This window comes from Dromiciops gliroides, chromosome 4, assembly GCF_019393635.1.
Source record: "Dromiciops gliroides isolate mDroGli1 chromosome 4, mDroGli1.pri, whole genome shotgun sequence".
Classification (NCBI taxonomy): Eukaryota; Metazoa; Chordata; class Mammalia; order Microbiotheria; family Microbiotheriidae; genus Dromiciops; species Dromiciops gliroides.
In genome coordinates, this window is record NC_057864.1 from 222306524 (window position 1) to 222332067 (window position 25544).

Below are 25544 nucleotides of genomic sequence, written 5' to 3' on the forward strand. Positions count from 1 at the left end.
TTATATCATTTGATCTTCACAACAACTCTGTGAAGTAGGTGCTATCATTATTCCCATTTTACAGATGAGGAAGTTTGCGGCTAAGGGAGAGAAAGTAACTTGCCCAGAGTCACTCAGCTATTTATTAAGTGTCTGAGGTAGTATTCAAACTCAAGCCCTTCTGGTTCCAAGTCCAGCATTCTATCTTCTGTACCACCTAGAATGAGGAAATTGGACTTAAATGGCCTCTAAATCCCATGGTTTTCAGGTCCATTGTCTTCTCCTCCTTGGGTCAACCTCACAGAAGAGACCAATCTAGCCTTTCCTCTTCCTCCATTCCCTTATCCCTTCCCACTTATCATAATCCAATCTAGCCTACACAATCCTACTAGATGTGGGGGGTGGGGGTGGGGAGTAGGAAGGAATGAGTGTAGGTCACAAGCCTATGATTTCTTCCATGTGAAAAACACCTGAAGAGGCAGTTGGGTGATGCAGTGGATAGATCACTGGCCCTAAGAATAAAGAGGACCTGAGTTCAAATCTAACCTTACTAGCTGTGTGACCTTGGGCAAGGAAGGAAGGAAGGAAGGAAGGAAGGAAGGAAGGAAGGAAGGAAGGAAGGAAGGAAGGAAGGAAGGAAGGAAGGAAGGAAGGAAGGAAGGAAGGAAGGAAGGAAGGAAGGGAGGAAGGAAGGAAGGGAGGAAGGAAGGAAGGGAGGAAGGGAGGGGGAAAAAACTCCTAGTATGGACACTCTTTCCACAGATGCAGACCTGTAAATCATCAACCAATCTGCCTGGAGTGCTGAGAACTTGGGGTACCAAATGGTTGTCATTTGCCCACGGTCATACAGCCAGCATGTATCAGAGATAAGACTTGAATCCCAAGTCGTCCTGACTCCTATCTACTACCCTATATTGCCTTTCCACAGAATAATTTTCCTCAAATACCACTTTTCACCCTATCATTCCCTGAACAAGAATCTGCATTCTCTTTGTCCCACTGCACCAAATCCAATCTCTTTTTGTCAAACATTTAAGACCTTCCATAGTCTGGCCTCATTTTGCCTAGACAACACCTATTTTTAGTGCCCTTCGATCTAGTGAGAATGGGCTCTCCCCTGACTCTCCCAACATGTGTTTTTCCTGTGCTTGGAATGCCTTCCTAACTCCTCTTCAGCAATTTGGCCTACTTCAGTGATCATGAAGGTATTTCACTGAAGCCTGGTGACTTGAATTCTAATCTCAGCTCTGCCACTAGCTGGTTAAGTGAGCCCTAGAAAATCACTAGTCTCTTCTGAGCCTCAATTTCATTATCTGTAAAATAGGATTGTACTAGATAATCTCCAAGGTCACTTCCAGCTCCAATCCATGATTCTAGGAAGCCTTCTTCTTCCTCATCTATGTCATGCTCAGACCAGGCACTCTATCTACTATCTACTAATCTATTTGATTATCTCCTAAAGATGGAACTGTTTCATTTGAAGGTGTCTTTGTATTCCCAGCTCCAGTACGATGTTTGTTGAATGGAACTAGGTTGTATAATATATGTAATTATTTGTCCTTTAGCCATTGCATGTATTTTTTCCTTGTTCTCCCAACAGATAGACTACTTTCTATTTCTTCAGAAAGAGCAATGCAAAGTGAAGAGAGTGCTAGATCTGTATTTAAGGGATCTAGGTTCAAATCCTGACTCTGATTTACTGTGTGTGTATAAAACCTCAAGTAAGTCACTCCATCTCTCTGGGTCTCACTTTCTTCATCTGTAAAATGAGAGGAATTTTGAAAGAAATTGCCTCAAAAGTCCCTCCCAGGTCTAAATCTATGATCCTATCCCTCCATAGTACCAAGAATAGTGCTAAATAGATAGTTCTTTATTTCCCCTCCTATTTGTTGTTGTTTTTGTTTATTCACCTCCAACTCTTTATGACCCCATTTGAGGTTTTCTTGGCAAAGATACTGAAGTGATTTGCCATTTCCTTCTCCAGCTCATTTTACAGATGAGGCAACTGAGGCAAACAGGGCTAAGTGACTTGCCCAGGGTCACACAGCTAGTAAGTGTTTGAGGCTAGATTTGAACTCAGGTCTTCCTGACTCTGGGCTCTATCCACTGCACCACCTAGCTGCCCCAAGCCATAGGTACTGGGTTCAAATTCTGACTCTGTTCATACAACTTGGGGCAAGTCGCTTAATCTCTGTGAGCTTGTTTCCTTATGTGTAAAATGAGAGGGTTGTACTAACCGATCTCAAAGGTCCCTTCCAGATTGAAATCCTAAAATCCTAAGAAAAGAGCTCCCCAACTATTTCACAAAAGCTATCTCTTAAGAGGTTACATCCTTGAATTATGATGCTGGGGAAGGTCTCCTCCAAGGCATCCAAAGATACCTGGCACCTTCCTCCAGAGGGTTATATATTTGAGTTTGAGGGGCAAAGAAGCGGGGAAAGGGCTTTGCATTTCTAAGGGGTATCCATTCATTTCCAGCCAGCATTAGCCCTAATCACAGGCCAAAGAGGAAGTCAGTCACCTTTGACAGGATGTGGCAAAGCCACTCCTACCCCAAATCACTCCCCCACTAGCCTCCTATAGTACCACCTTTCCTTCCTATTTGGCCTCGAATTCCCTGGCTTAGACAACAAAAGCAGGCAGTTAGTGCAGGGAAGAAAGGGAAAGAGTGGCCTTTTCAACTAGCCAGTTCCTATCAGCACAGATTAGAGCAAGACTCAGTCTATTAGAGGAGGAAAGTGCCTTAAAAATCACCGAGTCCCTGCCTCCCCTCCCCCTCACACCTTGGTTTACAAATAATGAAAAAGAAACTTAAAAAGCAAGTCAATTTGCCCAAGGCCCTAGAACTGATTAGTGGTAGAGTCAGGTCTAGAACCTAGATCTCTGGGCATCCATTTTATTGTTCTTTCCACTAAAACCACTAATGCAAGTAAGTTTCAGCAAGTGGAAGGTGGCAATAGCAAATTCTGCATGGCTGGGAGACAGTTTGAGGCAGAACTAGGGAAGGTAGGTCTGAGTGATAAGGTCCCAACCAAGGTCGACTGCCACAGTAAAGGAGGAACTGAAGACCAACTTTCCCTATTTTGCAGTTTTGCCTAGAGATCCAGAAAGTCCCCCTTATTTCTGCTGATGAGTAATGGTGCAATCCTCTCAGAAAAAGCACCCACTCCACTGACTCAAAGTAATACTTGTCAATTTTCATGATTTACATAATAAATCCGCACTTTTCCCTCCCTACAACCACACCACAATTTCTCCTAATCCCTGCAGTTTCTTCTCTCCTCTTACCTAACTCAGTCTCCACCAGGCACTCCCCAAACTAAGAAAACTACTGATGAAATTCTGCTTGACTCATCTCTGTACTGACTTTGTCACAAGGCAATGGCCAGGAGGCACCTAAGCCAGATGGATTATACCTTATAGGATTTAAAGCCTAAAAGGGACCTTAGGTGATTCTTGTCTAAATCCCATATTTTATAGATAAGGGAACAAATTGAATGCCGTGCCCAAGTTGACATAAGTAGTAAAGCACCACATCTAGGATAGGCGTCAAACCCAAATAGAATGTTCTTTCCACTAAACCATATTACCTCCAGGCATGATCCCAGAAATGATTTATGAAAAGGCAAGTAGGCAAAAAGCAGATCTCACCAGACCCTTACAAAGCAGTGGGCCCTCACCCTCGGAAACTAGCACACATGGATACAATAGAAAACTATAGGATGCTCCCTACTTAGAAAAGTTCTTACTTATCTTCAAGGATTTGCAACTTCCCTGCGAGAAAACAGATAATTGACAAGAATACATATCGCGCAACAAGGACTGGACCACACACAAATGGCTAAACACAGATTCACATTACCCAGTATTGAAAAATTGGAAACTGGTATTTTCACACCGGCATACCCTATCTCTCCCGCCTTAGACCCCTTCATAAGGGATGGGTCGGCCTCCAAAACCCAACCTCCAACCAAAGCCTTGGGGCGACTGCGCAGTGTGCTAGCCCAGAACGAGAAACCCTCCAGCTAAATCGCTGCCCCATCCTGGAGAATGTTCATCCCCAATCCCCCAAAAGCACAGGAACAATTCTAAGTCCAGCAGCATTCCCCCGGGGCTCGAGCTACAGCCCCCTCAGCTCCCAATCTCAGCAGCAGCTGAGTACTGGAGCAGAGTGGAGGAGGGGAAGAAGGGGGAAAGGGAAGGGGAAGGGGAAAGGGAAGGGGGAGGGGGAAGACAGAAGGTCCTGGACCCATGCAGATTACTCCTTTAGATGCCAGCTAACAAGAGTGGAGAGGGATGGAACGCAGAAATGTAGAGGGGATAAGTCCCTGGTAAGAGTCTTGGTGCTGCACACCGCTTAATCCAGTAAACACACAAAACCCAGCAATAAAACAGGGAAGAGAAAACTGGACAGTTTGTAGAGAGTGGAGAACAAACATATGGGCTAAGTGTGCCAAGTGTGTGCCTATCTCCATAAGGATCTAAGTGTGAGTGCCTCCTTCAAGTCCCCTGTATTCCCACTCATTCCCGAAGCCTGGGCACAGAGGATCGGGCTGGGATCTTCTTTGCCCGCTCCCTCATCGGAGGGGCTTCGCGGCCTGGTAGGGGTTGGAGCTGGGGGCGGGGGGGGGGGCGGAAATCTGGAGTTGAGCGACCGGTCACCCACCTTCGAAGTCCGAGATGATCCCGTCCAGCTGTGCATTGACCGTGGGGTCCGACATGTTGGCTCGAGAGAGATGTCTAGAGGTTGGTTTAAGAGAAGCCCTCACCCTCACCCCCGGCCGAGCCCAGAGCGCTGGCCCGGGGGCTGGCTGCCCAAGATCCTTGCAGTGCGGAGCTCACTCGCTCGCTCGTTTGCTCGCTCTCTCCCGCTCGCTCGCTCGCTCGCTCCCTCTCTGGAGCGCCCCTCAGCCCACCGGATCCGGGTGAATGATTGCAGGAGGAAAGCGGTCGCCGCCCCGCCTCTCCCTGCTCTCCCTCCCCTCCCCTCTCTACATACAGCCCAGCCTCCTCGCCTGCCTTGCAGTTGGGATCAGGTTCCCGCACCAACAGCCCAGCCCCCTCTGCTCCCCCACTGGCTACTCCACCTGCCCGTCAAAGCTTGGCCCCGGACACAGGGGCCAAGGGCTGGGAAGCTGATCCCCGCCAGAGCCCACCAAGTCGCCGGCTGAAGCAAGGGATCCGCTTGAAACACTGAGGATGAGCGCGGGCTCTTCTGTTGGGGTACATCCCACCCCATCCTTTCCCGTACTAGGCCAGGCTGGGGGCCTGGAGGTGGAAATGGGGAGGCAGTGACCCGGGGCTCGGCCCCCCACTCCCTTTATTCCCCCTGCCATAAGCCTGAGCGCCGCCTGCCACCCCGCTGGGGCCAGATGTGGGCGGATGTGGAAGAGCAGGCCCCAGACCAGGCGAGGGACTTTGGGGCGGGAGGGTGTGTGGGGAAAGGAAGAGGACAGGGGAACCTCTTTAACCTGAACTTGCCCCTCCAAAACGTAGCCTTGGCGATGGGGATTTTTCTCTTGACAAAACCGCAAAGTTAGGAACAGAGCTTCTCCCTTGTGCTAAAAAGTCTTCAAAAGGATAATTACGTTGAAAGATATAAACTCCTATCAACCTCATCGTTGTCCATGAGTGAGGGGAAAAAACTTTCTTGTGAGAGGGAAAGATCGAGAGGGCTGTTTGATAAGAACCTCTTCGCTGAAATAAAGTACAGGACATGGGAGGTACATTACTCTATCCCATAGAGCTGAATGAATGTCCCTGTAACCTCCAACGCCACGGGTCTCCGCCAGGGCCTTAGGTATATGGGGCTGCCCCACTGCTAGAGAAATAGTGAGAGGAGAGATGCTTGGAATTCATATTGAAATCTGCCAGCTGTTAGTGTCATCACTCTCAAATTACCTGAAATTTACTTATCTGTAAACAACCTAACCCCCCAGAGAGAAATTCAAGTTCCTTATGAACAGAGACTGGGCTCTCTGCCCTTCTCTCTGCTCCTCTTCTTCCTCCTCCCCTTCCCCCTCCATTTCTCCCCCCACCACCACCACCACCTAATACCCTGCATGCACTAGGGGTTTTATTCGAGTTTGTGGAATCCAATGGGAAGCTCCTTAGATAGCACACTTTTGCCTCTTTCAGCTGCTTCTCCTTGCCTCCTAGAAGTACACCCAGGAGTAGGGGTATGCAAACTTGGTAGCTTTTCAGGGCATAACACTAATGGGGATGAAATAAACATTACTTTTTTATAAATATATAAATTCCTGATGCAAGATAAATTTCACTCTCTATGGCATGTAAGTATTTATTTTTGTGATAAATCTTAAGGCTTAGACCCTCTAATGGGCAATAAAGTTGTAGGGAACCTCTCCAAACTTTTAGAACCTGCCCAAAGCACACAAATCCCTTATCCCTCTTAAGTAGATTCATTATGCTTTTCTATAACATTTCTAGGCGTGGGCCCTCAGCCTATCATTAGCCAACTCAAAATCAACACACACACAAACACATTGTTGCACATAGGAAAGGATTTCCCAGTCAATCTACAAATAAGAAGATATTTTTCTGTACTGTCACCATTCTTGAGCCCTGGTCCAAGGGGCACCCTGCCCACCAGCATCATTCCATACACATAAACACTCTCTCAGGTCTCAGGAAGAAAAGTCCTTGTAGCAGAGAATGATGAACCAGGGAAGTCACTCCATCAAACTACCCCCTAAGCAGTTATACTGGGAATAAAGCACCCATGTACCATGAAAACATCATGAATTAGGAGTCAGAAAGCCTACATTCTAATCTCAGCATTTCCAATGACAACTGTGTGACCATGGGTAAGTGACTTAACCTCTCTAAACCTCAATTTCCTGATCTATGAAATAAAGAAGGGTTTGATTTGATCAATATCTCCTATACTTATTTGTCCAGAAAGACTTGAGCTTTTCATTTTTAATGCAATATTGTTTGTAGATCATCTTCATTTCCCAAAATATCTTACTTCCTCACCCAGAAAGCTAGCCCTTATAACAAAGAATAAAAAAGAAAAAGATATTTCAGCAAAACTAATGTCAACTAGGGGAGACAATGCCCAGTGTTCCACCATCCCCAACCCTTTGCAAAGAAGAGAGAGGGGTACTTTGTCATATTCAGGGCCAAGTTTAATTAAAATTCTACAACATTCAGTTTCCATTGTTTCATTGTCCATCTTTCCACATACACTGTTTTAATCATTTGGGGGTGTTATTTACCTGGTCTGCTTACTTTACTTTGTATTCATTCATTAAGTCAGAAAATAGGGGAATATATTTCTCTTTATTCTTTATATTCGCCATTTCTTACAATACAATCTGAGCAACTACTTTGCTTACAATTCTTTGCTTCTACAAAAAAAATGCTTCTGTAAAATTTGTTGGTGTATATACAGCTTTTCACTTTATCTTAGACCTCCTTGGGGGCATATTCGCAGGTATATGAACCTTTCAGCCAAAGGGTATGAACAGTTTAGTAACTTTCTTAGCATAATCCAAAATTGCTTTCCAGAATGCTTGGGCCAATTCACAGCTCTACCAACAGTGACTATTCTCATCTTTGCCAATACTGTGGGTTTGAGGTAAAACTTTGACATTGTCTTGATTTACATTTCTTTTTTATTATTAATCTGGAGTGGTATTCCATATAATTGCTAACATCGAAGTTTGAAATTCTTCTTTTGGAGAGACTTGAAATACTTTGCTAGAAACTATATTTGGTGGTCTTAGAAGTTTAGAAAACAGGTTTAGAATAGCCTTGGAATAAAAGTGAGGGAATAAAGAGACATTCTGGAGAAAAACAAAATTAAGGCTATATCCATAATAAAAAATTTGAGTGTAATGAATGAATTAACATGGATCATAGAATGTTGGAACTGGAAGGGACATTAGAGATCATTTAACCCAACTCCTTCATTTAGCAAATGAGGAAACTGAGGCCTGATCTGCCCAAGATCACCAGGTAGTCAATTATTCAGTCAATAAATATTTATTAAGCACTTATTATGAGCAGGAAACTGTACAGTCCTGGACATGCAAAGATAATCAAATACACTGTCCTTGGCCTTGAGGAATTTACATTATAAAGAGGAGACAATATACAATAAATTTACATCTAAGTTATACAGAGTGTAAACAAACACTACCATTGGGAAGTAACTCAAATCCAGCCTCAGACCCTTGATATTTACTAGCTGTGTGATCCTGGACAAGTCACTTAACCCCAATTGCCTCACACACACACACACACACACACACACACACACAAAGAAGTGAGATCATTCCAAACATGGGGAATAGCCAGTGAAAAGGCAGAGTTGAGACATGGAGTGTTACAAAGAAGAGCAAAAAGGTGGGTGTCACTGAATCAAAGAGTAATGATATTAGAATTAGCAGAGGAATAATATTAGAAAAGACAAGATAGGAAGCTATCAGGCTATGAAGAGCTTTAAATGACAGAGAACTTTATACTCAGTCCCAAGGATATTAGAGAACCATTAGAATTTGCTGAGTAATGGTGAGACATGATCAGACCTAGGCTTCCAGAAGATTAATTTGACAACTGAGTGAAGGAGGGAACTGAAGGGGGGATAGTCTTGAGGCAAGAGACTAGACAAAAGGCTCTCTCATTAATTAGTCTAGGTAATAAGAACCTGTAGAAGAGAGGTGGAAGTGACAAAAAAAGACCAGAGATGATGGGAAAGTTGAATCAACAGGACTTGGCAACAGATTGGACGTAGGACATCAATAATGACCCAAAGGTTGAAAGCTTTTATGAGTGAGAGGGTGGTGGTACCCTTAAAAGTGTCAACCATCACACAAAGATTGGGAGCTTAGATGATTGGGAAGATGGTGAAATTCATGACACTCAAGGAGAAGTTCAAGAGAGAGGGTTTAGTCGGGGAAGATAATGAGTTCTGTTTTGGAAATGTTGTTTGAGATGTCTATAGGATATCCAGTTCAAAATGTCCAAAAGACAGTTGGTGATGAGAAATGAGTTCAGAAGAAGATAGAACTGGATATACAGATTTGGGGATCAGCTGCACAAATGATCATGGAACCAGTGGGTACTGATGAAATTACCAAGCCAGCTGGTATGGAAAGAGGCAAGAATAAGGCTTAGGACAGAAGATCCTGGAAAGGAGACTGGAAATAAAAGAGAACCAAAGACCACACAAAAATCTGGACAAGAGGTTACAGAGAGGTCAAGAAGGATGGAGATTGGAGAAAAGCCATTAGATTTGGCAATTTTAAAACTAGTTGAAATAATTTAAAACTTTAGCAAACTTGCAGGATATAAAATAAATCCATTTAAATCACCAGCATTTCTATATATTACTAACAAAACTCAGCAGGAAGACACAGAAAGAGAAATTTCATTTAAAATAACTGCAAATGTTGTAAAATACTTGGGAGACTATCTGCCAAGACAAACCCAGGGATGATATGAACATAACTATAAAACACTTTTCACATAAATAAAGACATATCTAAAAAATGGAGAAATATTAATTGCTTATCAGAAGGCCAAGCCAATTCAATAAAAATGACAATTCTGCCTAAATCAATTTATTTATTCAGTGCCATTCCAATCAAACTACCAAAAAATTATGTTATTAAGCTAGAAAAAATAATAACAAAATGCATATGGAAGAACAAAAGGTCAAGAATATCAAGGGAATCAATGAAAAAAAAATGAGAAAAAAAGGCAGCCTAGCAGTACCAGATTTCAAACTATATTACAAAGCAATAATCATCAAAACAATCTGGCACTGGATAAGAAACAGAGTGGTGGATCAATAGAATAGATTAGGTACACAGTACACAATAGTAAATGACCTTAGTATTCTACTATTTGATTAAACACAAAGATTCAAGGTTTGGAGTTGAGAACTCACCATTTGACAAAAATTTCTGGGAAAACTATTAAAGCAGTTTGGCAGAAACTAGGTATAGAGCAACATCTCACACCATATACCAAAATAAAGTCAAAATGGGTAAAATTATTTAGACATAAAGAATAACATCACAAATAAATTAGGGGAGCATGGAAAAATTTACCTGTTAGATATATGGATTAGAGAAATGTTTATGTCCAAACAAGAGACAGAGAGGATCATAGGAAATATAATAGCTTTTTTAATTACACGAAATTTAAAAAGATTTTGCACAAAGAAAACCAATTTAGTCAAAACTAGGAGAAAATCAGGAAATTGGGGAAGAATTTTTGCAGCAAGTTTCTCTCATAAAGGCCTCATTTTTCATTATATAGTTACATAAGGAAACTGAGCCAAAATTTATAAAAAATAAAAGCCATTCCCTAATTCACAAATGGTCAAAGGATATGAACAAGCAGCTTTCAAATGAAAGAAAAGCTATCAATAGTCATAGGAAAAGTGCTCCAAATCATTCAATTAGAGAAATGCATATTAAAACAACTCTAAGGGACCATGTCACATATGGCTAATATGACAGAAAAGAAAAATTATAAATGCTAGAAAGGATATGGGAAAATAGGTACACTAATGCACTGCTGGTGAAGGTGTGAAATAATCCAACTATTCTGGAGAACAATTTGGATGTATACCCAAAAGACAATAAAACTGTGTATACACTTTGAAGCAATTCTAAAATATAAAACATAATTTTAATTACATGGAATTGAAAAGCTTTTGCACAAGCACAAGTAATAAATATAGGGTAAAAAGAGAAGTAGCTGGCTGGGGAAAAATAATCTTTGTATCAGATTTCTCAGCTAAGGGTTTGGTATCCAAGATAGACAGCTAATGGAAATATCTAGGACCAAAGCCATTACCCGGAAGTCAAAGAATATAAACAAATAGTTCTCAAAAGAAGAACTGCAAATTATTAACAAACATATAAAGGAATGCTTTGAATCACTAATATAAGAAATGCAAAGTGAAGAAAATCAAGAGAATGTGATGACCACTATAAAATAAAGGAAAATAACATTGCAGGCTTTAGAACTCTCATCAGAGCAGTAACCAATGTTGACTTAGGATGGTGATATAAACCTCCTGACTCCTAGCACAGAAGATGTGGGATATATGGAATGAGATATAAATTTTCAGGCATGACCAATATGCTGATTTGCTTTGCTTAACTGTACTAATTTGTTATTTGGGAGGGTTCAAGTAGAAAATAAGTAAAGAGTAAGTGCAATCAAGGAAACACTAGAAATTTGGTTCATTTGTGTTTATTTTAAAGCATTGATTGGACTTGAAATCAGAGGATCTAGGTTCAAATTTTGTCTACTACTTAGTATCTACTTAACCTTGGCCAAATTACTTAACCCTATTTGGACTTCAGTTTCCTCATCTGTAAAATGGAGGGCTAGACTTGATCTCTAAGATCCCTTCTAGTCTTTCTAGTTCTAAATCTTATAATCCTATGACTTCCATAAAGTAGAAAAGGCTATTCTCCAGGATCCCAAACCACAAGGCAAACTTCCTAATCCTTGCTTTTTAATCCTTTAGAAGTCCAGAATGTACAGCTCACCCTGCAAATGTCCAGTTCTCTACTGGTTGAATCTAATCGGAATCCTAGTCAGCTAGCTCTCCCCCATATAACAAGATTCCTCTAATTCCTCACATGCTCATCACCTGTCCCTCCAAATGGGTAAATTTAGGAAATATATGACATTTTCTCTCACATACCATTATAAGACCCAGAATTTTAACCCTGGACAGGACTTTGGAAATAATTTCTTCCAATCCCTTCAATTTACAAAAAAGACAGCTGAAAGTGGGAGAAGCCAAATGGGCTAGAGTTTAACTAAAGAAAATGTGGCCACCACCAGGAGGGACATAAGTGGGGAATTTATTTTTATTTTTTTTTAAAGCAAATTAAACTTTGGTCCCCTCCTCTAAGAAAAATGGTTGCTCCCTTCCCTCATGATTTGAATTTTTGCAGCTATTTTCAGCCAAGTTGAGTTTGTGGATTTGGGAGCTGCAAAACCACAGACATTTCAGATACACACTCACGCCCTTGTCTGCCTAGGATACTAGGTTTCCAGAATGTAACTGTCACTTCCATTAATAACATATTGACTCTTTCCATACAAGCCCAGCCGACTCTCTCTCAGCATGGGGGCAAGTGAACCTAAAGGAGAAGTGGAACCCTGACTACATCACCCAGGATCCCTTTATTCACATACCAGGTCTCATTTATTCAGGCCATCCAATGTTGAATGCAGCATTATTCTTTTGTGCTTTTATAAGCCCACCTTTTTGGGGTCAGGCCTAACTGAGGCCAGTCCAGTAATTCAGATTCAGGATTAGCATGTAATGAAATCCTAATGGACCATAAAATGGAATTAAAAACAACTTTACTGATTATAAGACTAAAAACAATACAATTCTTAGTTAGATTCAAATAAAACCTTGAGCGATGGGCAGTGACCCTTGTGGGCAATGGGAATTTGCCAAAACCTCCATATAGGTTAGGCTGGCCCCACAGATAAAATTTATAGATTAAACAACTCCCAAGGATGGCTTCCTTACTTCCTCAAAGGGAAACTACCCTAGAATATATAAAATAAATGTTATTCCCACCACACCATGTCAGCAGTTTGAATAGAGAAACTTGGTGAATAATTTTTCCAGCTGAATTTAAAGTGTCAATTGTTCATTATCAGCTAATAACTGCTTATTTCCAAGACAGCTAGACCTTTATGGACTTTATTGCAGTGATGTCTTATGGGTACCATCAAAAAAAATGGCAGGAGTGAGCATAGTCTGAACTCCAAAGTCCATCTATTCCTTCCATTTGCATGTACTCCAAGTTAGATTAACCTTAAGCATTCAGTAGAGATCTAACCAGCCTTAGAAATCTTTTTTTAAAAAAAAAGGCTATTACTCAGTTTTTCTCAAGAAACCATTCGAAGGGTTAAGCCCAACCACTTTCAGGAAGTTCTTCCTTGGATCTAAAATACTACCCTTTGTTTATCCCATTACTTCTTTTTTCTCTCTTCAGTGAAAATAGCTGAGCATCAATCTTTATCTAAGAAAATTAACTTCCACATGCTTTAGTGCTGTTAACCTTCCCACTCTAGGACCTACTCTAGCTGTAATCATGTGATCACAAGATTTTAGAGTTGAAAGAGACCACTTTGTATACAAATGTCTGCACTGTATAACTTCAGGGGTAACACAAAGCTTTTAGCCTAAATATCTTCCAAGAGTAAGTTTCTTCAACAGTATGAATTGGCATATATTTTATTTTATTATTTTTTAATCGTAAAAGTATTTCATTATTTTCTAGTTAGATGTAGAGATAATTTTCAACATTTGTTTTCATAAGATTTTTAGTTCCAAATTTTTCTCCCTCCCTCCCTTCCCTCCCCTCCCCAAGACAGAAAGCAAGCTCATATAAGTTATATATGTACAATCACACTAAATATATTTCTGCATTAGTCGTGCTGTGAAAGAAGAATCAGAACAAAAAGGAAAAGCTCCAAAAAAGAAAAACAAATAGAAATAGTATGGTTAAGTCTGCATCTAGATTCCACAGTTCTTTTTTTTCTGGATGAGGAGAACATTTTCCATCATGAGTCCTTTGGAATTATCTTGGATCATTGTATTGCTGAGAAGAGTTAAGTCTATCACAGTTGATCTTCACACAATGTTGTTGATACTGTGTACAATGTTCTCCTGGTTCTGCTCATCTCACTCAGCATGAGTTCATGTAAGTGCAGGTTTTTCTGAAATCCGAGTGCTCATCATTTCTTATAGCACAATAGCATTCCATAACAATCATATACCACAACTTGTTTAGCCATTTCACAATTGATGGGCATCTAATTCTTTATTTTAACTACTCACTTAGGTTAGAGAATTATCTATGAATGTCCCTATTAAACACAAATACAAATACTACTTAGGAAAATGGTAAAATATTAACCCATAATCACATAGCAGACAGAAGAACCCTCAGGTACCAATGGATAAAGTGCTAGGTCTGGAGTCAGGAAGACCTGAATTCATATCCAGTTTCAAACATTTATTGGCTATATGATCTTAAGCAAGTCACTTAACTGTGTTTTCCTCAATTACCTCATCTGTAAAATGAGTTGGAGAAGGAAATGGCAAACCACTCCAGTATTTTTGCCAAAAAAAAAAAAAAGGGGGGGTCATACAGGGTTGGACATGACTGAAACAATAGAATGACTAAGAATCGAAATACCTGGGGTTTAGTCCTGTCTCTGCCACCAACTCACAGTATGACCTTGGGCAAGTGTTTTCATCTGTCTAATGAGCAGACTGGTCTCTTCCAAATCTAATTACCTATGATTCTGTAAGTGTGGGGTTGAAGCCTGCCCATTTGGCTTGGTTCCTTTACTGGATGAGAATTCTTTTTAATTGAATTAAGCCATTAGAATTGAGCCATGTAAAAGGACTTTTACAGCTACTTTGAAATCAATCAAAGCCATTGTGTAAGAGTCATTCCCTTTGAGATCTATCTAAAAGAGAGAAGCTATTTCAGAACCAAGAGAAAGATATTCTGAGCACCTGAATTTGTGAGTTTGGAGTACTAAGCATGGCGTTTCTAGCACATCTTTGAAAAGTAAAGTTGTCAGAGCTATAAAATAGAAGAGAAATACTGAGGATAGTCATGAGTTTTACAGAAATCTCAGAAAGGAAGACCCAGTCTAAAAGGTCAATTCTTTACCCAACTTACCCTCTCAATGCCTGTCTATCCAAAGACATGCTAATATAACACAATGTTTCATTACTCAAATGTTTCCAGTAAACTGAATTTTACTGCAAACATAAAGAAGTCAGGGACTAACTAAAAATAAATATAAAATTTAAGGTTAGGCAAAGAGTTTAACTCTGCTTAGGTATTGGGAATTTTTCCTAACTAGGGGCTCAGATTGGTCGTAATTAAGATGAGAACTTTTCATCTCAAATAAACTTTCTGAGAGCAAAGAGAGAATGAACTGGATCTTGGGAACCATTATATTACCCCCTAGACTTAAAATGAGCTAGTTAAGCTAATTACTATAACCAGATGTTATAGTTCTGTGATTTATCATTCTATAAATGTGACACAGTAGAGTGGAGGGAGCATTGATTTTAAGTCAGAGACCTGGGCATGAGTCCTAACTCTGCTATTTTCTACCTGTATGAATTCAGACAAGTTACAACCTCTCTGAACTTCAGTTTCCCTCTTTTGAAAATGAGAGCGTTGGAGTTGATGATCTCTAAGTTCCCTCAGCTCTAAAGCTATGATCTTGGGAAAAGGACAGAGCAAAGAACACTGGATAGGCCAGTAGGGATAGGTAGGGCACCAAATTGAGGTAGATTGCCAAGAGTGCAAGGGAGAAGTACCCCAAAGAAATGTTACCTAACTTATAGTTTGTTCTAGGTCAAACAGTGGTGGGAGAGGAACTTTCCAAATACGAGAGAGAGGAAAAAAACTGAAGGAAACACTGGTTTACAAAGTCCAGCATCCATGATCCCATAACTTTAGCATTTAATGGGCAAACACAAGCTGCTAAACTGGGAAAGTCCACATTTACTAGAACATGAGTGGGAGAGAGCTACAGAATTAACCTATTGCTCTCAGAAAAGGAACATTCATTTTTTTTCTCTTCATCCCTCCAATATTTTGTTTCCATTAGGAGTCTCAGTTCCAAGGATACAATGTGCCAAGACACAGGTGACACAATTGAAGCTATCCTTGTGTTCCTATAGAGACTAAATTACATGTTCTTTCAGGGAAAGTTTTTGTCTCTGTGTCCCCAGCACCTAGCACAGTGCCTGGAAGACAGTAGGCATTTAATAAATGCTTATTGATTGATATGTATCAACCAGGAATCACTATTAAAGTGTTTTGTATTAAACAAAATAGTAACTTGTACTTCTTCCAACCTTGAGATCATCATCTTTCTTTGTGGCACTCTCACGATATAAGGGAACATTCTACAGTTTCCCATGCCTTTTTATAGGTTGCTAGATTTAAAAAAAAACTCTCCCCAAAACCATTCCTTGGTTATCTATGACATTTAACTAGTGTGTAGGCTCACTACCTTTCCAAACACCAGAACACCATCTGCCTCACTCATTGAAGGTAGCATAAGGTTTCATTTCAAAGAAAAATTACATTTTCCTCACACGTGATTAATACTTTGTCCCAGATTTCCTAGTTATCAGCCTCAGTTTCCCTTGGTTCAGAAGAAGGTCACTTTGGCTGGCCAACAGTGCACATAGGGAGGGGGTGGACAATAATGTGCAATAAAGCTGAAAATGTAGGTTGGGGAAAAGTCACGAAGGGCTTGAAATGCTAAGTAGAGGAATTTCTATATGATCCTGAAGGTAACAGGAAGCTATGGGAGTTTACAGAATAAGGAGTGACAAGGTCAGATTTGTGCTTTAGGAAAAATCAGTAGAAGATGGTTTGAAGTTTTTGGGAATTGGAGACAAAAAGACTAAATAGAAGGATTTTGCAATAATCTAGGCAAGAGCTGAGGAAGGACTGAGCCATTGTGGTGGCTCAGTGAATGAAGAGATGTAGAAGTAGAAATGACAGGATTTGGTAAATGAGTGGAAATGTGGGGTGAGTGAAAATGAGGAGCTGAGGATGACACAGTTTGCAAACCTAAGGGACTAGAAGGATAGTGGTAGCCTTAACAGAAACGGGAAAGTTTTTTGGCGGTGAGGCAATTGGGGTTAAGTGACTTGCCCAGGGTCATGCAGTTAGTAAGTGTTAAGTGTCTGAGGCCAGATTTGAACTCAGGTTCAGTGCTCTATGCACTGTACTACCTAGCTGCCCCAGAAACAGGAAAGTTTAGAAGAAAGACAGAATAAGTTCACTTTAGGACATATTGAGTTGGAGATTTGTCTAGGATATCCAGTTCAAAATACCCAATAGTTAATTGGTCATGTGGGACTGAAACCCAGGAGAGAAACTAGGGCTCAAAATATAGATCTGGGAGTCATCAGCATAGAGATGATAATTAAACCCAGATGAGAAGATGAGGTCACCGAGAGAGTATAGAAAAAGAACCCAGAACAGAGCCTTGGAGTACACACACAGTGAGGGGGCTTGTTTTAGATGATGATTCAATAATGAAGACAGGAATGGTCAGCAAGGTAAGGGAAGAACCAAGGTAAAGCACTGTTATGAAAATCAAGTAAGGAGAGATTATTTAGGATGTGATCAAAAGCACTGAATGTTCCAGAGGTTAAAAAGAAGAAAAAAAAAGAATTGAGGCGGGGAAAGAAAACACATCAGATTTGACAGTTGAGAGATTACTGGTGACTTTGGAAAGGGTAGTTTCAGAGTGATGGAGGTCAGAGGTTAGGCTAGAGGAAATCACAGATTCAGACCATTAAAAAAAAGACTGGAAATAGGAAGACTAAGTGGAAGTTATAAGGCTTTTAAGAATACAATAAGTTCATTCTGGAAAAGGAAGGAAGAAGGGAGGGAAGGGAGGGAGGAAGGAAGGGAGGGAGGGAGGGAGGGAGGGAGGGAGGGAGGGAGGGAGGGAGGAAGGATAAAAGAAAAGAAACTCATTTCTGGTCCTTTTGATTCACTTTTCATCATGTATAATGAGTTTTTATTAGCAGATATAGATGTCTATAATAACACTACTGGATTTCCTTTGGTTACTAGAGGAGTTTGAGTCCTTCACTTTACAAATGGGAAAGTTGGGGCCAAAGAGGTAAAGTGATTTGAGCCCAGTTTTTCTAACTCAAAACATGGTATTCTTTCCACCTAAAGGTTTGCTGGGAAATACTGAAGCCTAGGGTATGAGGAGAGAGGGAAACCACCCAGCCAAGCCTTAGTCTGAAAGTACATGTAAAATGGCATTCTCACTTCCTTCCTCCATCCCTTCCTCTCAATTCTCTTCACAACAACTGCAGGTGGTCAAATAAGGAGATACCAGCACCTCTCACTAGATAGGGAAATTCTTAGTCTGGCTATGGAAGAAGCAAGGTCAGACAAGGGACCTCAGTGGCCCAGAAGTGAGTCACCAGCCTGGTACAGGCTGAGCCTTACAGCTGCAATGACTCAGTCCCCACAGCCTGCTGTGCCAAGCTGCACAAAAGAACCTGGGTTGTCCCTGAAAGCTCCACAGCTCATTCCCTAGCCTTCCAGGCTACTTCTGTGAGACTAAGGCCTGGTCACTGCTGTGGCTCCCTTAGAGATGGATGTGCTAGAGATTGTGGTGCTGAGTCAACAACTCTGCCATGGTTCCATGACAGTGAGAACAGGAATGAACAGAGAAGAGAAGAAAAGCCCAGCCCTTTGTGGCCAAACTTATTTTTACAAAGGCCACAGTAACCAAGGTGACTTCATCATCAAGGAGTTGTCGCCTCTCTCCCCTTCCCCCTTCTACCCTGGATGGACAGCTGGCTACATATTCCAAGAGAGTGCTCCCCTTAGCATTAAGGTCATCAGCCACTCCACGCAAATTCAAGGGTTGGTACAAAGCTACTCTGGGAAATAGGGGTTATGAGTGAAGTTCACTGAGAAAAACAATCCTTTTGTAGGAGTAGGGAAGGATCATATATAGGGGGCACCCTGAAATTAAAGGGTCTATGTCCTCCTGAAAACAGTAAAGCAGTGTGCTAAAGTGGAAAGAGGAATTATAAGAATTGAGAGACCTAGGTTCTGGTCTTGACTCTGCTACTAATTTGTGTAAAGATGAACAATATTCTGGGTCTCAGTTTCTTTATTTGTAAAATGAAAGATTTGAACTAGATTACTACTTATGTGTCCAAGGTTCCATCCACCTCTGGCAGTCTAGCTGGTTGGGGGCACCGTAGGAGACCTTCAATATGTTTTTTTCTCTTTTCCATGGGCAAGATGATAGATGTATCAGTGAGTTGAACCCTTGGCACCTCTTGTTAGTAACCGGGCATCCTGGGAATTTTAATATCCAGTCACATTTATATAGCTTCAAGATTGACAAAATGATGTATTCATAAGAACACTATGAGGTAGGTGGTATTATTATTCCAGTTCTGCAAAAGAAGAAAGGGAGGCTCAAAGGAATTCAATGAATGGTCCAAATCACACAACAAGTATCAGGCCCTAGATTTGTCCTCTGCCCCTTCCTGACTCCAGGTTCCCCTTACACTCTTTCTACTACATAATACAGGAGGGAATCTCCCAGTCTACCAAAGGAGAGTCATCTGAAACAGGGATCCAAGGGAGAAAAGATTATATTTCTCCCTCCCTCCTTCCCTCCCTTCCTCTCTCCCTCCCCCCCTCTCCCCCCTTCCCTTCTTCCCTCCCTCTGTCTCTCTGTTCCTTTGTCTCTCTCTGTCTCTGTCTCTGTCTTTCTCAATTCATTTCTGGGCTATGGTATACAAGATAGACAGGTATGAAGTCTTGATTACTAAGATGGAAAAAAGACAATTAAAAATGTATAAAGGAAAAAAAGAGAATGCTTTGGTGGTCCCTAGTTCAGAACACAATCTGGAGGCTAGAAGGACAATTAATTGTGTCACTGAGTCAAATTAATTTTCACCTACTGACTACCTGGGTTCCTGCCTCATCCGTATTTGATTTCTCTTTTCTAGACCTTCAGTACAGTAACAGCAAAATGAGATCATAGGAAGGATAGAGTATCCTGAATTTCATATATATAGATGATATATATATATATATATATATAGAGAGAGAGAGAGAGAGAGAGAGAGAGAGAGAGAGATGTATGTATATATGTATATGTATGTGTTCTTTTAAAATGTTTTACTTATGGTCTTTTTTTTAATCTCACTGTCATTTCCCAGTGAATCCCCTGTCCATCCCCACCCCCAACAGAACCCTCCTTTGAAACAAATAATTATAGTCAATCAAAAATAATCACATTGGCTATGTCCAAAAATATATGTGCCATTCTCTGCCTATAGTCCACTACCTCTTTGATGACGTCTATGTTTTCCATCAGACTTCTGAAGTCACAACCAGTCACCACATTGATCAGAGTTCGGAAGTCTTTCAGTATTATATTTCTTTAAATTATTGTAGTGATTCTATAAATTGCTCCCCTAGTTATACTTCCTTTGCTCTGCATCAGTTTATACAAGCATATTCAAATTCTTCCATATTCTTCATTTTCTTACAACACAATAATATTACTTTATATCCCTATGCTAAATTTTGTACACCCATTCCCCCAAATAATAGGCATCTATTTTCTTTCCAGTTATTAGCTATTAGGAAAAGTGCTTGTAAAAGCATATGCATAACCAAGAGTACATGTGAAAATAGATTAAATATAAAGATAATAAACACATCTATTCAGAGTAGTTAAACACAAGGTAGTTTGGGAGGAAAGTTGGGGTTAGGCTTCATGCAGGAAAATTTTCATGCAGAATATGGTGTCTGAACTTAATCTTAAAGAAAGAATGGACCTGGAAAAACTTATGTGAACTGATGCTGAGTGAAGTGAGCAGAACCAGGAGAACATTGTACACAATAACAACCACACTGTGCAATGATCAATTATGATAGACTTAGCTCTTCTCAGCAATGCAATGATCCAAGACAATTCCAAAAGACTCATGATGAAAAATGCTCTCCATATCCAAGAAAAAGAATAGTGGAATCTTAATGCATATAGAAGCATACTATTTTTACTTGTTTTGATTCTTCTTTCACAACATGACTAATGAGGAAATAAGTTTAACATGATTGCACTGTATAACTTAGATTGTTTGCTGTCTTGGGGAGGGGGGAGGGGAGGGAGGGAGGAAGAAAAATTTGGAACTCAAAATCTTACAAAAATGAATGTTGAAAACTATCTTTGCATGTAATTTGGGAAAAAATAAAATACTATTAAGAAGCAAAATAAGAAAGAGAGGGCCTCTATGGGGCAAAAGGAGGGAAAGAGAATATTCTAGAAATAGGGAACAGTCAGCGAAAAGGTAGGGGTGAAGGTAGAGTACTGGGCATTTGAGGAAGAGAGATAGACCAATTTAGATAGATCAGTAGTTTGGGAGGAGAAAGTAATGCCCAATGAAGCTGGAAAGATAGGTTGGGACAAGGTTTTATAGGGCTTTAAAAGCTAAAAAGAGGAGTGCATATTTTATGCTAGAGGAATCTATTACGAATCCACTGAAATTGGTAGAGTAGGAGAGTCACATTATCAGATCTGCAATTAAAGAATTGCAAAGTAATTAAGGAAAATTACTTTGGTAGCACTGTGGAGGATGTATTGGACTGAGGAGAAATCTGAGGCAGGAAGACCAATTTAAGAGGCTGTTGCAATAATGTAGATGGGCATGGGGGCCTGAACTGAGGTACTTAAGGTAATAACTATGTAAGGGGAGCAAAGAGGCAGATATAAGAGATTTTGTGAAGATTTGACAACAGATTGATTATGTGGATTGAAGGAGAGTCAGCAGTCAAGGACATCATTGAAATTACAAGCCTAAGAGACTGGGAGGATGGAGGTGCCTTCTATAGAAAAGAGAACTTTTAAGAGAGAAAGTTTGTGGGGGGATGGGGAGAGAAGAGAATGAGTTCAGTTTTGGACATGTTGAGTTTGAGGTATTTCTGGGACACCCAGTTTTATTTAAATGTCTAATAGACAACTAGTTGTGTGGAATTTAGCTCAGGGGAGAAACTGTAGCTGAATATATAGATCTGGGAGTCATCTTCATGGAGAAGATGGTTAAACCCACGAGCACTAAGGAGGTTACTAAATGAGAATGCTGTTGTTGTTCGTCCTTTATTCTTTTTTTTTTTGCAGGGCAATGGAGTTTAAGTGACTTGCCCAGGGTCATACAACTAGTAAGTGTCAAGTGTCTGAGGCCGGATTTGAACCCAGGTACTCCTGAATCCAGGGCCAGTGCTTTATCCACTGTGCCACCTAGCTGCCCCTCGTCCTTCATTCTTAAAGAGGACCAATGACATCAGGAGGGTGATGTCTTGACTTACAAGTAAACAGGATTTAAGTGAGGCAGAGTTGTGCAAAGTCATCAGCCTCACTCCTTCAGTCATTGGGGTCCAATGGCAAGACAGAGATCAGGATGACTGGTGATGGCCCTGGATACAGTGGGAGACCTTGGTCTTTTTAAGCTGAGGTCTTTCCCAAGTCTCAGTTTGTCTGAGTCACCACCCATTCAGTAATTGAAGGCCTGGTAAAAATTGAAGATATATCTGCTTACTTATTGCCTGAGGGAGGGGGGAGGGAAAGAGGGCTAGAATTTGGAACTCAAAACTTTAAATAAAAATGTTTATTTTTAAAAAAAGAATTGAGGAAAAGATGGCCTACTTTGCTGTCACAAAAGAATCAGTCTGAAAAGGGAAGCCCCTCAGAGTTTCTGGCCAGAGCAGAGAAGTGTAGAGAGAAGTGGAAAGAAGACCTAGGATAGAATCAGTGATGCCACCTCTCCTCCACCCAGGCCACTAGGCAGGGGTGGCAGCAGCCTTTGTTCCCACCCTAATTTCCATCATTATGATCACCCCCTATGGTGGTCCTACCATATAAACCCATGATGGTGGTTATAATGCCTTCTCCACCACCCCAAGAAGTTCAACATCCTGGGGTACCCCCTTGTTAATGACCTAGGCTCTGTACCACCTGAGCTAACTTCCAGCTGACAAGCCTCCACCTGGCCTTGGGCAACCCTAGTGAGTTTTTTATGGATGTCGCATAGGACCTTTTCTATCACTTGACCAGAGTTTTCTTGAACTATCTGGGTCTTGATTTAATTCCTAGCATGTGAGTGGCCTTTCTCCCTCACATTTCTGTAGGCTTAATTTTGTTACTGGACACTATCAGGTTTAACATGTTTTGATTTCTTGGTGACTTAACCTGGCAAGAAGTTGCCACCACCAGCAGGGCCTGATCTGACCCTTTTCGCAGGATTACATGAGGTTTTATATAATAAACTTTTTAGGGAAAGGGAGGGGGAAAAGATATATTTTTCTTATCCTTTTTGATACTAAAAAGATGTTTTTCTCAAATGAAGTAGCCTGTGATAATCCCTCCCCATCTTCTTTATCTTTACCCAAATAGTTGGGGAGGAGGAAAGGGTTGGGATATTGTGGGGACCCTATTTCCACCTGCCTTTAGAATTCAAGAACCCCAAGTTAGGGCTCCACAGATGCCTGTATTGCTATTGATTTTAGACCTTTGTTTATAAAACCCTAACTAAAACAATAGATGGGATTTTTTTTTAAAAGAAGAACCAGCAAAAGTGACTAAAGATCTGCAGTCAAACAAGTAGGAGGTGAACCGGGAACCACTTGCATCATGAAATCCCAGAGAGGAGAGAGTATCCAGGAGAAGAGAGTGGTCAGCAGTGCCAAATAAAGCAGAGAGGCAGGGGCGGCTAGGTGGCGCAGTGGATAAAGCACCGGCCCTGGATTTAGGAGTACCTGAGTTCAAATCTGGCCTCAGACACTTGACACTTACTAGTTGTGTGACGCTGGGCAAGTCACTTAACCCCCATTGCCCCGCAAAAACAAACAAACAAAAAAACAAAACAAAACAAAAAACAAATAAAGCAGACAGGTGAAGAAGAATTAGACCTGAGAAAAGACCACCACATTTGGTAATGAAAAGATCACTCACTGGTAACTTTGGAAGGAGTTGCTTCCATTGAACCATGAGGTAGGGGACTGCAAAGGATTGAGGATTAAAAGGAAAGGAAGTGGGGTCCATAGGTTTAGAGTTTTCGCTGTTCCATACCTGATTCCCTGCAACTGAGTCTGCTCTTCAAAATTACCTTTTTAACATATTTTGTATATATCTATAGGGGCATCCAGGTGGTACAGTGAATAGAGTGTTGTGCCTAGAGTCAGGAAGAATCATCTTCAGGACTTCAGATCTAGCCGCAGACACTTAATAGCGGTGTGACCCTGGGTAAGTCACTTAACCCTGTTTGCCTCAATTTCCTCATCTGTAAAATGAGCTGGAGAAGGAAACCACGCTAGTATCTTTTTTGTTTGTGAGGCAATTGGAGTTAAGTGACTTGCCCAAGGTCACACAGCTAGTAAGTGTTAAGTGTCTGAGGTCGGATTTGAACTCAGGTACTCCTGACTCCAGGGTTGGTGCTCTATCCATTGCGCCACCTAGCTGCCCCCACTCTAGTATCTTTGACAAGAAAATTCCAAATGGGGTCACAAAGAGTGGGAAACAACTGCAAAATGAACAACAACATATATTTATATCTAAATCTATCTATCTATCTATCCATCCATCCATCCATCAATCTATATATCTTGCCTCGCTAGCTCTTTAAAGTCAATGCTTTTATCTTTGTATCCCCAGTGTTTAGCATAATGTCTGGCACATAGTAAGTAGTTTCAATAAATGTTTGTTGATTGATTACCTCTCTGAGTTATTATCAATTATCAATTATTATTAAATTACAAGTTCCTTGCCAGTAAAAAGCATTGCTGTCTCTTCCTTAGTATCTAGCACCGTGCTACATACATAATAAATGAATACAGGAAGATTCAGTAATTTCATCAATGAAGGCAATGCCCCCCTAGAAAAATCACATTCACTTTCCTCATAACCACCCTGAAGGAAGCACTATTGTATAAGAAGAGTGTAGGAGGTAGAACAATGTCCAGTGAGGCTAGAAAGATTAGTTGAATCCAGGCATTATTATGCCCATTTGGCAGATGAGAAAACTGAGGTTCACAAAGATTAAGTGATCACAGAGCTGTCTCCTTATTCCAAATTTGCCTCTCTTTTCACTATACCACAACACTTGCTTTGATTTCTTATCTGTGCTATCCAAAGCTCTCACTATAAAGTAGGCTTTATGTAATAATACCTTGCACATCTGGTACAATATCATAACACATAAAAAAGTTCAAGACCTAACTTAGATGCTGAAGCAAATATTCTTGAAACACAAAAGGAGAAGGGGTTGTTATTTCATAATCATTTGACAGGGATGAGGCATTGGAAAGCAGAGTAATACCTAGTTTTTCAAATGGTATAGGAAGCACCAGGCCATCCCTGAATATCACCAGAGGGCTAAGTATTTCTTACAAAGACCACTAATAGACGTAATAAGCAGGGGAAAGGTGTGGGGGAAGGGGAGAGAAGGAACAGAGAGAAAGAAGAACTCCATACAAAGAAAAAGAAAAGGAGATGGTAGACATAATGATGAAGGGTAGAGGGCTACCAAAATTATTTCAGGTGAGGGTCTTTTAATAAGCATTTATTAAGCACCTACTATGTGTCAGGCACTGTGCTGAGGACTGAGGATACAAGGAAAGGCAAAAAGACAGTGCCTGGCCTTGAGGAACACTCAATCTGATGGATGCTCCACTTTGCTCCCATGAAATGAATATTAGAAGCAGAGAAGTTGGACCTCTCTGGACAGGAAGATTCTTTTCCTCCCCTTTTGCTCTGACACTTTAGGGGTGAAATGATCTGGGTGGGAGGGAAGTGGGTGGCAGGATGTTGCTGCTTTCTCTGCCTAATGACATTTCCCCCCCCCCGCCCTTTGCTGCTGCTAGAACAGTTCTGGCAGTCAAATCAAGGCAAATGAACCATTTGTCTTTTAACACAAAATGACCCCTGGACAGTAAGCG

At 40.9% G+C, this 25544-nt stretch overlaps 1 protein-coding gene across 3 annotated transcripts in view; it reads right to left on the reverse strand.

Annotated features, from left to right (window-relative positions):
- SEPTIN9 (septin 9) overlaps window positions 1-25544 on the reverse strand; it is a 347050-nt gene that overhangs the window by 199562 nt on the left and 121944 nt on the right. The window contains exon 1 of one of the 3 annotated variants that reach the window (XM_044003881.1): window positions 4646-4919. The exons of the other annotated variants lie outside the window; for them this stretch is intronic. Coding sequence (XP_043859816.1) covers window positions 4646-4700 — 55 coding nt within the window. The 5' untranslated portion in view covers window positions 4701-4919. Of the gene's footprint in view, window positions 1-4645; window positions 4920-25544 lie in introns of those variants that run through there. 3 annotated transcript variants of the gene reach the window in all.